We start from the raw sequence: 15,154 nt of genomic DNA, 5'->3' as shown, positions 1-15,154 counted from the left end.
CTTGAGAACACCAAGCTGGCTCTTAGCAGTTAGCACCTTCCTTTATAAAAGCTCAGAGAGAGAGAGAGAGAGAGAGAGAGAGAGAGAGCACTTAATTATTTGCACTGGTGTTAAGTATTGACTTGAAGTTGGCTAGCTGGTAGTGTTAGAATCTTGAAACATCGCTTGTAGGACTCTGGAGGACTGTGTCACCTGACATCTAGTCACTTGAGACCATCTATCTGCCCTCTCTGTGGCTCTTGCAGGAGGTGTGATTCTTGATACCAATTCCTTCCTCCTGTCCTCAGAGCCTCCCTCCTCTTTTGTCTTCAGACTTCTCAGGATAAGATGGGTCCTGCTGCACAGACATTATTAGAGGCACTGAGATAGCTTCCACAACTTCTTTGAGCATCCTAGACCCCAGAGTCTTAAATTCATTTAAAGTAGTTAAATAATTGTGAATCACATCTTTACCTATTTTAGGCCATAGTTTCTTTACTCTCTTCTTTGAACAAATTACAGCCTAAGAGCCCAATCCTATTCAATTTTCCAGTGCTGGTGCAGCTGTACCAATGGGGCATGCACCACATCTTGTGGTGGGGCAGCAGTCACAGAGTCCCTCCTTAAGGGAACAAATATTCCCTTACCTTGGAGCTGTATTGTGGCTGCACCAGTACTGGAAAATTGGATAGGACTGGGCCCTTAGTCAGGTAGAAAGATGTGGTTTGGGATCACATCTCCTGCCTCCTCCAGGGCAGGAGGTCTGGTCTAGAGCCTCCGTCTGCCTGAAGATAACATCTACAAGGTCGCCGGTTTGAGGCCACCGGCACCGTGCGACCTTGAAGCAGCTGACAAGCTGAAGCCAAGCTATTCCATCTGCTCTGAGCATGGGAGGATGGAGGCCAGAATGTGAAGCCAGATCGGAATGAAACACCTTGAATGTAGTGGGTCTTGAAAGAAAGAACCTTCTTTCAAATTGTAAAAATCCCTATTTAATAAGGGATTTAAATAAAAGCCTGCCTATGTAAACCGCCTTGAATAAAGTCTTGAATAAAGACCAAGAAAGACGGTATATAAATACCTGTTATTATTATTATTATTATTCAGCTACTCTTTATCAATAAAATTTTATATTCAAAATATAAGCAGCATTTCTGAATTACTTCATTCAAACTACAACTGATTAGCAGTATCATTTTATCTGTTTCATTTACCTTCAGATTAAATCCAAATTTCCCACTTTCATCAGGCAAGATGCGTATCAAAAGCAAATTTCCATCATTGTTCTGAAAGACATTGAAAATAAGCACATGGTGTAGCAAACTAAATTCAACCACTGTGTCTTGATTTGGGTGATATTCTCTCTAGGTATGTGGGGCGAGGGGGTGCCCCAATTTTGCCCCACAAATTGGCTATGCTATCATCTGTTCCACTGGACATCTATGTCAGCACAATGTATGAATATAATATACACATGTAAAGCCCAACATACAAGAGCCTGAAGAGCATAGGCAGCATCTTAGAACACAGTCTGAGAACTGACCATGTGGTCTGGACCTTCACACACTAGGCTTCATGCATGTAACTCTATTCAATGTTACACCCACACATGTGAGACAGCCAGTGTCCTTGGGTGCAAAATGGGCCATCATGCATAGGTAGATAAAGGAGAAGGTTGTCTGAACCCAACCTATGTTTGCCTTATACGTGCTGTGATTATTTAATAGCCCTCTTACAGTTTAGAATAAATACATTGTTTCATCTTAGAGGTTTAGATTTGAGGCACCATCTAAAACTATTTTTTGGAGACAGTATTCTGATCCTCTTTCAACCTTTGGTAGAAAGATAAAGGCTGGAATACTTCTTGAACATTTCATATAAAGAACAATAAAGGAACAGATTGTCTGTTATAATGCTTCTTGAACATTTCATATAAACAACAATAAAGAAACGTTGTCTTCTGTACATAGTTGACCACAACAGCTTCCAGAGTTTTATAGAGCATTTCTGCCATTGTGCTTGTGGGAATGCGCAGGAAGAATGCCCAGTCCTTTAGTTCCTGTGAGGATTGCCTACTCTGATTCGAATTCTCTTTATAAGCAACAACTCCAAACCTCAGAGAGAGTGCCAGGCCTTGGAAAATGAGACCTGTAGAAAATATGGTTGGGTGGGTTGTCCACATAGAGGACCACTTGAAGAATAAGATAGAACAACCTCTTCTTCTTGATCTCTGTGCAGTCACATCTACTGAAGACTAGCTAGCTTTGGAGGTTGATTCAGATCAATTGCAACAGATACTCTGCAGCACAGCTTGCACAACTGAGACATCAGCTGTCAAGCTTAACCGATAGCACACAGAATTCAGCACGACTCCTAGGAACTCGGTTGCTTCACTAGGTTCCAGCTTTTAACTGAGGTATAGGCTAAGAGATGTTAGTAGGGCCAGCGTGAAGTTCAAATGTTTCAGGAGTTGCTATTTGGATTATGAAAGTATCAGCCAATTGTTCAGTTATGAAAAGACCATGATCCCTCAAAGTCAAAGAAGTATTGTGACCACAGCTGCACACTTCATGACGATCCACAGTGCCATGGAAATGCCAAAGGAGAGTACTCAGTACTGGAAATGCTTGGTTCCTACTAGAAATTGCTGATATATTTGATGCAGAGGCTATAATTGTGCTATGGATGTAGGCATCTTCAAGTCTATGCCTGTGAACCAGGCTGCCTCAAAAAGCAGTGTCAAGATGTTCAATATGGCAATCATGCAAAATGTTGTTAGCCTTGTAAAAGTGTTGACATCTCTTAGAATTCCAGTCTCTCTTTACTACTGTGAAATACTTTGAGGAGAACCTCTGATAGTGTTGGCTGAGGGGAACCCCATTTTGAAGAGGTGTATCTATCTTGATCTGCTTAGGTGACTCTAAATACACTTGATGGAAGGTGAGTGAACTCAGTGGCATAGTTCATCTGGACTATGGCAAGCACCCTTTGGTCTGACATGTCAGAATTCCAAGCACTTACGGAAGTCCTTAGATATTTTTTTGGAATGAGGGGAGGCAATGCCAATCTTGTATTGTGATGCATTGGATGCATTACGGTGTCTTATGGGTATTTCATTGTCAATGTGGGTGACACCGTTTGTCACAACTTCAACATCAATGATATGAACATTAAGGTTCAGTGTGATTGGGTTAATGCCGAACTAGCTGACACCAATATAGTGCGGACGAGTCAGTTGTGAGGTGGAGAACCAAAGGAGCTGTTTGTGCTGGTAGAAGCAAAGGTAAATTAGATACAACCCTCTGGGGAGAAGGATGGGGCTATTATTGATGTCAAGCTGGAAAAGCAAGTACTGACAGTGAAACCAAGGCCTGTGATGTCACAAAGTTCTTCTTGTTTCAATAAAAGTCACCTACACTGTGGAACAGCCTCCCTTGTTACCTGTGTGTTGGGCAAGAATGATGACTAGAGGCCCATAGTAGCAGGTGTAGTCCTTCTCCCTGTACCAGACAGGACTGGCCCATGGTGAGTGGCTATGATGGTATAAATAAAGCGAATGGGTGTACTTGGAGAACCTTGAAGAAGTATCTCATTTACAGTGATGTGATGCCCTTGGCTGCCATACTTCCACTTTGCTGGAGTGAGGGCCATTTCCCATGGTGCAGATCTGTAATGGAGCTCCAATCTTCCCACAACTGTCTGGAGAATTTTTTGGGATGAGGGCAGGGGTCCACCACCATGACTCTCCCGCAAGCACAGGAGACTGTCGTGGCCATCAGTTGAAGAGATTTTCCCCCACAACAGTGACACTTTTGACATGTGTTCCTACTCATGATATGCCATACAATAATGCAATGAAATGAAACTAACATCGTACCTTAAATTAATTTACTCTCTAGTAAGAGGTTTTTGTTTTAATAACACCATTACTATTAACTACAGAGATTATGAAGAACATGTTAAGAGATGTTCAGGCATTCAAAAATGTAAATAGAGAAAACTTCTATAAGCAGACATTCAATAATGAAGGAAAAAGGCTGGGAGACAAACTTCAAAAAGCGCTGACTTTTTGCAAATTATATGCCATATATGAACCCAGGAAGTTTTAGCGTGACTGACTTTCTTCAGGAGCACTGAAAAGAATTTAAAAAGGCATGAACTCCCACTACGATGGCCTTTATGAATCACAATCCTTACTTCCAGAGCCTCATTACCAGAGCAAGAGGAAATTAATGGCTTGCAAAATTATCATTTGAACCCTGAAGATGTCACACTAAAACCTTTTGGATTCATATATGGATTTACTATTGGCAATAAATCAGCTATCATCTACACCTTCTGGAGTTTGCCTGCCCCCCTTTTTTTCCTTCATTCAAAATATAAAACTACAGAACAGTACTTAATATTACCCAATGTATTCCTAAATGTATCCCTTCATGTCCTTCTACTGAAACAGTCGCATCTGCCAAGTTGCCTTTTTTAAGACAGCTTTCTTTAACAAAATCTTTTAGTCTGAAAGGATAGAATTCCATGGGCAAAACTGTGACAAAAGGTTGTGCCTGCACTTTTCCATTGGAAAAAAATGGGACTTACTACCAAGGAAACATGCATAGGATTGCATCCTGTGCACATCTCACTGGTATCAGAAACAATATATAGTTTAAAAATGTCTATGGTGTTAGCCAACACCACATCTTTTGGCTGGCAAATAATCTGATATCAGAATTTAGGTACGTTATACATAATTTGAAAACCTTTTCTCTTACAAACAATATAAATCAATTGGCATCCTTCAGTCTCGGAAGACTATGGAGACTCTGAAAAGTGGTTCTGGAACAGCGTCTAGTGTGGCTGAAAAGGCCAATTTGGGAGTGACAATCCCTTCCACACTGGGAGCAAGTGCAGTCTGTCCCTGGTGTGTCTTCCTGGCTACAGGCCTTCCTTCTTTGCCGCTTTGCCTCAGTCTGTTGGGCAAGCGTCTCTTCAAACTGGGAAAGGCCATGCTGCACAGCCTGCCTCCAAGCGGGACGCTCAGAGGCCAAGGTTTCCCATCTGTTGAGGTCCATTCCTAAGGCCTTCAGATCTCTCTTGCAGATGTCCTTGTATCACAGCTGTGGTCTACCTGTAGGGCGCTTTCTCTGCACGAGTTCTCCATAGAGGAGATCCTTTGGGATCCGGCCATCATCCATTTTCACGACATGACCAAGCCAATGCAGGCGTCTCCGTTTCAGCAATGCATACATGCTAGGGATTCCAGCACGTTCCAGGACTCTGTTGTTTGGAACTTTGTCCTTCCAGGTGATGTCGAGGATGCGTCAGAGGCAGCGCATGTGGAAAGCGTTCAGTTTCCTCTCCTGTTGTGAGTGAAGAGTCCATGACTCGCTGCAGTACAGAAGTGTACTCAGGACGCAAGCTCTGTAGACCTGGATCTTGGTATGCTCCGTCAGCTTCTTGTTGGAGCAGACTTTCTTTGTGAGTCTGGAAAACGTCGTAGCTGCTTTACCGATGCGTTTGTTTAGCTCGGTATCGAGAGAAAGTGTGTCAGAGATCGTTGAGCCAAGGTACACAAAGTCATGGACAAGCTCCAGTTCATGCACAGAGATCGTAATGCAGGGAGGTGGCTCCACATCCTGAACCATGACCCATGTTTTCTTCAGCCTGATTGTCAGTCCAAAATCTTGGCAGGCCTTGCTAAAACGATCCATGAGCTGCTGAAGATCTTTGGCAGAGTGGGCTGTGACAATGGCATCGTTGGCAAAGAGGAAGTCACGCAGACATTTCAGCTGGACTTTGGACTTTGCTCTCAGTCTGGAGAGGTTGAAGAGCTTTCTGTCTGATCTGGTCCGGAGAAAGATGCCTTCTGTTGCAGTTCCAAAGGCATGCTTCAGCAGGACAGCGAAGAAAATCCCAAACAAGGTCGGCGCAAGAACACAGCCCTTCGCTTCACTCCGCTTCGGATGTCAAAGGGGTCTGATGTGGAGCCATCAAAGACTACAGTGTCCTTCATGTCCTTGTGGAAAGACCTGATGATGCTGAAGAGCCTGGGTGGACATCTGATCTTGGGGAGAATCTTGAAGAGGCCGTCCCTACTGACCAGGTCGAAAGCCTTTGTGAGATCTATGAAGGCTATAAAGAGTGGCTGTCGTTGTTCCCTGCATTTCTCCTGCTGCTGTCTAAGGGAGAATACCATATCAGTGGTGGACCTGTTGGCTCAGAATCCGCACTGCGATTCTGGATAGACGCTCTCTGCAAGTACCTGGAGCCTCTTTAGTGCAACTCGGACAAACAGCTTTCCTACAACGCTAAGGAGAGAGATGCCACGTAGTTATTGCAGTCTCCCGTTGCCTTTGTTCTTGTACAGTGTGACAATGTTTGCATCCCTCATGTCCTGAGGTACTCCACCTTCTCTCCAGCAGAGACAGAGGATTTCATGCAGCTCAGTGGCAATTATCTCTTTGCAGCACTTTAGGACCTCCACAGGGATGCCGTCTTTCCCAGGTGCCTTGCCAGAGGCAAGGGAGTCCATGGCCATGTGAAGTTCTTCTAGGGTTGGTTCACTGTCAAGCTCCTCCAACACAGGCAGACACTCAATGTTGTTCAGTGCTTCTTTGGTAACTACATTTTCTCTGGAATACAGCTCAGAGTTCCATCTGCTGCACCCGGTCCTGGATGACCTCGCCTGTAGCAGACTTCAGAGGGGCAATTTTCTTCTGTGTTGGACCTAGGGCCTGCTTGATACCATCATGCATCCCCTTGATGTTGCCTGTGTCAGCTGCTATCTGTATCTGGGAGCAGAGTTGGAGCCAGTAGTCGTTAGCACATCTCCTGGCAGTTTGCTGAACTTTGCTGCGAGCAGCTCGGAGGACCTGCAGGTTGCGCTCACTGGGACAAGCTTTGTATGCTGCTAGAGCTCTCCTCTTTTCCTCGATGACTGGTGTCAACTCCTCAGAGTGGGATTCAAACCAGACTGCTATCTTGTTGGTCTTCTTGCTGAATATGGACAAGGAAGTGTTGTAAACAGCATTCTTGAAATGTTCCCATCTGTTGGATGCATTTGCATCGGCCGGGCCTGGGGGAATTCCTCAAGCGCTCATGCAAATTTCTCCACTTTTCCCTGATCCTGGGTCTTGCTGATGTCAATTCGAGGTCTGCCTTCCTTTTTTGTGTGATACATTCGCTTTGCTCGCAGTTTCACTCTGCTGCACACTAGCGAGTGGTCAGTGTCGCAGGCAGCACCCTGATAACTGCGTGTGATCTTGATGCTAGGAAGGCTGGAGCGTCTGGTGAGAATCAGGTCAAGCTGGTACCAGTGCTTTGATTGTGGGTGTCTCCAAGAGACTCTATGTTGGGGCTTCGTGTTGAAGAATGTGTTGCTGACACAGAGACCATGATGACAGCAAAACTCTAGCAGGCGTTGGCCATTTTCGTTCATCTTCCTAGTGCCAAACTGACCTAAGAAAGTGGGCCACGAACTGTGATCAGCGCCAACTCTAGCACTGAAGTCACCGAGGACAATCACAGAAATCAATACAAATAATCGCCGAAACATTGTTTCATCGCCAAAACAATACAAATAATCACGTACCAGTAATTGAATACTGATGCTGCAGTGGCTAAGCATGTGATGTGCTCCATCAAATGAATTAGTTGCCCAAACTTAACGAGCCATAGCACTGGATGTTGTAAATGTGCCGTAAAGTGCACTTACAGCACCCTCTGAATAGGGAGCACTGGCACCGGACTAGTGCCAGTTGGCACCGAGCCTAGTGTGGGATGGACCCCATCCAGAACAAGGTAAGAGCTCCAGGTTCTTTTGTAAGGACTTTTGGGGACAGGGGGAGGCATCCCAGGGCAGAGGGAGGAGCTGGCCTGGGGGGGGCAGAGACAGCAGCACATTCTGCCACCACATCCTATCCTCCCTCCAGGCCTGAGCAGCCCAACATGGGACTCCTCAGTTCTGTGCCCACTCAAAACGCAGGTGCAGAGCCGAGGAGACCCACTGCTGTCAGCTGCTGTCTACCAGGGGCAAGGGAGCAAATTCTCCTTTCCCCCAAAGAGATCTCTGGCAGTATCCAGGTGCCCACAGGCTCTGGTGATCGTCATTTTTGGAAATCATAGGATTGGGCTGCCCATCTCTCTGCTTGTTCTGAAAATAAATTGGTAAACTGATGAGCCAATTAAAACTAACAATTATGGTGGAAATGGTTTTGTCTGTTTATAATGATTTCAACTGCTATGACAATTTTACTGTTGTTGTAAAACACTGTAGGTCCTGTGGGAGGAGGATGGTACGTAAGCTTTTAAAAATAAAACGAATATGTGAATTTCACAGCATCTGTTTAGCTCCACCAAAGCCTTGCGTATTCTGAAGGAGCCATTAACTTAAAACACCAAATTCAATGATAAACCTGATTTCAAGTAAACATCTAAAGTAAACATCACTTAAAAGTAGCAGCCCATAAAAAACCAACATGAATATACATAGAACCGTCAATTTAGCCTATGTGAATCAACATCTGAACTAGGAAGCTTTGTGCAAAGGCCCATGCAGAAACACCACAAAAGACATGCAATTCAATGACAAGTGATCAACTTCTACGTTTGTGGTTGTCACAGCTAATGCTGTTCAATATGGACTATATACATATTTAATCATTTATCATACCTTATCACAATAGTACTGATTGGAATCATCCATTAAAATTTCCTTTGTAACATTTTCATTTACTCCTACAGACAGCTTATCTGTTCCTTCTAAAGGAGAAGAGCCTGATAGGTTGCCAACCCCACTGAGAGTCTGAGACAGGGAATTTTGTGTTGAATTATTTTCCAATATGTTCCTTCAATAAGAGAAAAATAAGGAAAACAAGTGCAATATTAATGTCAAACTACCACACATTAGCCACAACCTTCATGCCAAATTGTTTTCTTTTTTTCTGTGAACATCAAGCAATCTTTTCACTTAGAAAGGTATGTGATTTTTCAGGATATCAAAGTCTCCAATTTTAATTCATTACACATTTTAAAGGCTAGAGATGTTCTAATTGAATTCTAAGTTCTGGATATTCTAACCACTATATAAAATAGGCTTTCTAGAAATTAAGGTTATGAATATTTTATGTATTCTTTTTACTAAGAGCCCAATCCTATGCTTACCAGCCTTTGTCAGTAGAGACCTTCCTCTAGTGCTGATTGCCACAGTACGAAAAGGTGCACCAATACCACAGGAGAGTTGCCAGGAGTGACACCAGGAAGGCCTGTACCTTCCTGCCTGCATCGCGCTTCTCCCGCTGCTCTGGGAAGCCTTATGTAAGGCCAGCAGGCCCAGGAAGGGGGTTAGGATACGGTGAAGGCCTCATCTACCAATCTCACCCCCTCCTGGGCCTATCCCACCCCCGTTTCAACCTCCCCCTGCCCAGAAACCTCCTCCGCTTGGTGCTTTTTTTACCTTCACTGGGTGCTGTTCCTTTGGATGTAGTGCCAGAGGGCCAGTGAAGGCCTTTCCACTGGTGCTGCCTGCACACTATAGCACAAGCGTGCCTCAGTATCCGGCGGGGGGGGGGGGGGAATCCAGAAGCCCCTGCAGATTTGTGAAACCATGGGTACCAGGGAACACCCCCTACCCTCCGGAGGCAAGGGAACTCTTCTCCCCTTGACTCTGGAGAGTCCTCTGAGCCAAACAGAGGTCAAGCGCATGCAGCTGCGACCTCTGCTGGGCTCAGAGTGAGCCTTACAGGTAAAGAACCACGACTTCCGGTTTCATGGAGAACTAGCTGGTTTTTTTTTACCTATAAGCTTCAGCCTGAGCTCAGCAGAGGCCACAGACAGATGTGTGCAGCCTCAGCTGGGTTCAGAGGACCCTCCGGAGGGGGTGCTTGGGGGTCATGGAAGCAATCAACAGGTAAGTGAATCAGCAGATATGGAATCCGCAGATACAAGGGCCCCCTGTAGTTGCAAATGTTCTTTATGGCACATTGGCGACACTCTAGGCCTGTGCAGCAGCTGTTTTGCTGGTGGAGGATAAATATAGGACTATGCTGTGAGTGGAGTTTTGCTTCAAATTGTATTTAGCTTCACAGGGCAAGGCTGAAAAGAGAGAGCTATTGGAAATGGAGATCATAAGAGGGGATTCAAGGTTTGCAGAGGATTTTGTACTGAACTTGTACCATATGTATTTTATTTGCTTGGTAAACCACTTTGTGAACATTTTTGTTGAAAAGCAGCATGTAAGTATTCTAAATATCTGATGTGACTTGAAAGCAATATCTGAACAGGCTTGTTCGAATAGGCTAAACACCCATTTTGGGGTCTTTGACTAAAAAGTCTGCCCAAGCAAACTCTGCCTAAGCAGAGAGGATGCTACGATATACCATTTTGGGTGGGGGTGAATCAGCAAGGTGCCAGTGTCAGTTTGACCCAGGCAGGACTCCCCAGACATTTTTTGCCACACCTCTGCAGGCAGCAATGGCTTTCACCCATGCTTTCAGTGCTGACTGATAGCATTCTCGGCAGCTAGCTCCTGCTGACTGACAACTTTCCTCTTCAAGAATATGCCCTATATTTTGCTGAAGGGCTATTTCCTGGCACATTATAGAGGGGGAAAAATGGAAACTGAAAAGCTGATGGCTGAGAATGCTAGCAACAATTTAAATGCTGCTGAACCTGCTGTCCCTGCCTGTCCACGTAAAGAAAAACATTTCTAAGAAAAGTCTTCATTGATACCACTTGCCCACTGGAAATTCCAAATTGCCACAGATGACTGTGTGAGTGGGTAAAGTCAAGTCTGGATTTAAAGTCACAAAGATATCTCCGAATGTTAGCCACAAAATGTGTTCATGACAAAACTCACTTTGGTGATTCTTGTTCTGATGATCCGCTGAAGAACAAAAAAAAAAAAAGACAGACACATGGATAATTAAAATCGCAACTGTTTCTTAAACTTTCAGATGTTTTCAACACAAATATTTCAATTTTTTAAATCTAAAATATAATTTTATTAAACTGTTCAAAAGGGTTGAACACAGTTGAGCAGCAGTCATATTAGTATTTCAAGTGGTCATTACCTTCTGCATGGGTTTTGGTTCTGGTACAATTCTGAATCACTATCCTTAGAAGCAGGGGAAACCTTATAGGTGTAAAAAACATCTTCTGTTTCAGTTATATAGGAAATTTCATTTGCAAGATTATCTACGGATGAATGCCGTGTCTTACGGATTTCATGTCGTAGTCTAGGACTCCGCCTTAAGAGAGGTAGAATTCAAGTCAGTTACGATGAAACCTTTTAATAACAATCTTTTATCTAGAAAATTTACAGCCCACTGACTTCAAATGTGAACTATAGGTTGTAATCAAAGAAAGTGAATTCTGATTAAGTCAGTTCTCTTTATATGCAAATTCACTATCTGTGAATCTGCATATCTGCGAGAGGCAGAACTGCCACCTACCTCTCATTATCTGTGACTCTGTTCTCGTGAATACTTTGCTGGTGCAGTTGGGGTGGTGGTGGTTGGGTGTAGCTATGAGCAGGCAGGCGGAGGTGAGAGGCAGTATCAGAGCCTTTACTATCACCCAGCCCCACAGACTTCAATATATGATTCAGGTTCATAAAGTTCATAGAGTGTATGGTGAAAAGGGTCCCCTGGAACCCAACTACATTTTCCCCATAGGCTCAATGATTCAATATCGGCTAATTCAGTACCAAACAGGTTTTCCAGGAACATAACCCTAGCAGATAACAAGAACTGACTATACTATTTGATCGGGGTGTCCAAACATTTTGGCAGGAGGGCCACATCATCTCTCTGACACTGTGTCGGGGGCCAGGAAAAAAAAGAATTAATTTACATTTAAAATTTGAATAAATTTATATAAATGAATTTATTAGAGATGGAACATATAAATGAATGAAGGTCTTGCAGTAGCTCAAGCCTATAAAAGGCCTTGCACAAAGCAAGGCCAGCCTTTCCTTTGCTTGCACTGCTGCATCACAGATGTGAAACTGCAAATAGCAGAGGGAACCCTCATCCCACAGTTCAGGTGAAAGCCCGAACAGTCATCCTCATGCTGAAAGCAGTTGCATCAGGCCAGCACAGGCTCCAGCAAGTCTCTGGAGGGCCAGAGGCTCATTGGAGATTGGGGGCTCCCCGTGGGCCTGATTGGGAGCCCCCAAGGGCCACAAGTGGCCCCCGGACCAGGGTTTGAGCACCCCTGCATTAGATGAGTTAGTCAAAACTAACTTAAATCTCCTTGATTTCAATTATGCTCAGTTAGGATTCTGTTTCTTTGACTACAACCTTAGTACTGACAAACCCGAAAATATTTGACAGAAGCAGTGCAGCACTTTTCATAAGAAGAAAACAAGGAACCTGTGCCTTTCTCTATTTTATTTGGGTGGCTAGCACTGGAATAGGCCCCTCTTTTGAAGCGAGGAATGCAAGCCTTCAATTTTACCATGGAAAAAGGAGTCACTGGACCTAAGAAAGCTCCTACACCAATACACAATGAACTATAACCAACTACTATTAACAGGTTGCAAATAACTGCAAAAAATTTGAAAAAGAAACAACAGACTAAAAACCTCCAAGTCGCCCTATGAAGGACCGGGATCTGTTTGCTACAACTGGGCTCTCTGGATTCAGTTAGTGGAATTTTATCACTAGGAAGGAAGGTGAGAAAGACTCCGGTGATCTCTTGCAGAATTTACTGCCTAGTGGAGGGAGAGGTTGGGCAGGATGATCTTTGATGCTAAAACTGGAGGAATGACCTATCCCAGTGCTTTTGAAAGATAGCTCTCTTAGGCAATCCTATCTTGATAGCAATAAGATCTTTGCTTTGTGCTCCTGTCCCCTTTCATTTTTTTTTAATAGCCAAAAAATACTGTACCAGTTTGGGGTAACTGGAGGAGACCGAGAGGGAAGACTTTTGGTTTCTAGGTGTTCAACAGACAAAGATCGTCTCATGGCTGGATTCCAAATCATGCCACCTATTACTTTTCTGCAGTACTGAGTATTAGAAGATCTGAAACAAGATAATACATTGCAAGCAATCCACTTTGTGCCGGGAAACTGTTTTTATTTTTTGCTAAAATAAAGATCTCTTTCAACACATCAAATACTTCCATAGTAAATGATGGAAATATTGGAAGATAATTCAAGACTCGCAACAAAAAAGTTTCAGAGAACTGTACAGATGCCAGTGCCTAGCAAAAGCAAAGAGCGTTTAGAGCAGGGGCCTCCAAACCTTTTGGCAGAGGGCTGCATGAAATATCTGGCACAGTGCTGAGGGCCGGAAAAAATTTAAATATAAAATTTAAATAAATAGAGATGGAACTTAGATGAATGAATAAGTGAATGAGTGGGCTCATTCACTCAGCCTCTCCGGCCCTCAGAACATCCTCCAGATGCAATCAGAGCACAGCTCTGCTCATGTTCAGTCAAGTGGGCCAGAGGCTTTCAGGGGACAAGAGGCTGGCCGCGTGCTGGATAGAGGCTTGCTGCGGGTTGCATCTGGCCCCCGGGCTGGGGTTTGGAGACCCCTGTTTTAGAGCAAGCCATTTCACACAAGAGTGTATCCTATTTACACTTGCTTGATGGCAGCAATTCAGAGCAGCCTATGAACTGTAAAAAACACTTTGCCCCGCTCTACCAATTGCTGTGTCCCACAGATGGCCTTATAGCTGACTTCTTTTACCTCTAGAACTTGTCCTCTCCCTCGGTACAGTTTTACCCGCAGTAATCCCTCCCCTAGTCTCTCTGGGACAATTCCCATGCTTCTGATTGAATAATAAAAAAAAGTTTATAGCAGAGGTAAATACTCAATAACCTACACATCTTTCAGTTCTTAGACTGAATTATTAAAAAATATGGTTATGCACTAGCTATCAAAGGACTATTTTGCATCACATTACAACCCTGTAAAACAGTGCATGCTCACTTGGTTGGGGTTCTAGAACCCATGGTCCAGTAATGTGAGAGCAACTTCTTTTCATAGGGTAGCAGCTTCTTTGATTGGAAAAATGTGTGAAGCTCTACACAAGATTTCCACAGGTTCTTGCATGCTCGGTAATTAAACATGTTGAAGGCAACTATGTGCTCCCTGGATTCATTCTGCAACAATAAAAATATGCATCAACATTGTTCTTATCAACCATTTAATTCCAAATATACAAAACCTATTTTCACACAGAATTTCTATATTTTTTAAAAAAGGAATAAACATATCCTTTTCCACTGTAAACCACATCAGCAGCTTCAGAGAACGATATCTTACATTTCCCAGATCAGTGTGAGCAATGACATTTCAACCATCATGCTGTTGGAATACTTTCATGAAGATTATATAGAAGCAGAGATTGCTGCTAGCTACAGATTACACAGAAGTTGTGAGATTTTGACTATGGTCTTATGTGTGTCATATTATTAAGATTTTTTATATACCATTTTTCAACAAAAGTTTCACAAAGTGGTTTGTGTTCCAAAAGAGCTTGTAATCTAAAAAGCAGCCACTAGAAAAGATACTGTGCTGGGGTGAAAAGGAAGTTATTCTTTCCCTGCTAAATACAATAGCTTTTGTAAAGCTTTTCCCTGCTAAATACAATAGCTTTAGCTAAATCCTGAGCTTTTGTAAACTCACCTGGCAAGGCCAGCCCCCTTTCAATCAGGAAGGAGGGAGGGAGGAGGAGCCAGCCAGGAGTATAAAGCTAGGCGGGCCATCGCGTGAGGCTCTCTGCAGACGCGTGTGGCCTCTGGGAACCCCAAGTGCCTCTGGGAACTAAGTGCCAGGTAAGGCACAAGAGTTTAGCATCTGGGCGAGTTCAGCAGCAGGGCGAGGAGGCAAGGGCCCCAAACACTGCCCTTCCCTTGAGAAAAGGGCTGCTATCCAGTGTACGGTTTTTAAAAGGACCCCTAAATAAAACAACAACAACAACAACAACAACAAAAGCTATGCAGTCAGACAGCCAGCGGCAGGGTGGGGGCTATCCAGTGTTCTGCATCGAGTGCCACATGTATGATTATATGCCTCTGGGGCATAAGTCATGGGTGTGTCCTCAGTGCAAGGAGCTCCAGGCTCTCAGGGAACGCGTCCGCTCCCTTGAAGCCTTGGTGGCCGACCTGGAGAAGCGCAGGCAGCCAGAGGAGGACCGTGGGGAGACTTCCGGGGACAATCAGGCTTCGTC

The 15,154-nt window shown here is 44.0% G+C and overlaps 1 protein-coding gene across 3 annotated transcripts in view; it reads right to left on the bottom strand.

Annotated features, from left to right (window-relative positions):
- PTPN3 (protein tyrosine phosphatase non-receptor type 3) overlaps positions 1-15,154 on the bottom strand; it is a 113,024-nt gene that overhangs the window by 34,544 nt on the left and 63,326 nt on the right. For all 3 annotated transcript variants that reach the window (XM_066627906.1, XM_066627907.1, XM_066627908.1), the window contains 6 exons: positions 13,912-14,084; positions 12,862-12,996; positions 11,043-11,219; positions 10,829-10,855; positions 8,645-8,819; positions 1,194-1,265 (listed from right to left, as the gene is read on the bottom strand). In XM_066627906.1, the coding sequence (XP_066484003.1) occupies positions 1,194-1,265; positions 8,645-8,819; positions 10,829-10,855; positions 11,043-11,219; positions 12,862-12,996; positions 13,912-14,084 (759 nt within the window). The remainder of the gene's footprint in view (positions 1-1,193; positions 1,266-8,644; positions 8,820-10,828; positions 10,856-11,042; positions 11,220-12,861; positions 12,997-13,911; positions 14,085-15,154) is intronic.

Source organism: Tiliqua scincoides, chromosome 5 (assembly GCF_035046505.1).
Source record: "Tiliqua scincoides isolate rTilSci1 chromosome 5, rTilSci1.hap2, whole genome shotgun sequence".
NCBI lineage: Eukaryota > Metazoa > Chordata > Lepidosauria > Squamata > Scincidae > Tiliqua > Tiliqua scincoides.
Note: the sequence above shows the minus strand (reverse complement) of the source record. Positions and strands in the feature narration are given on the sequence as shown.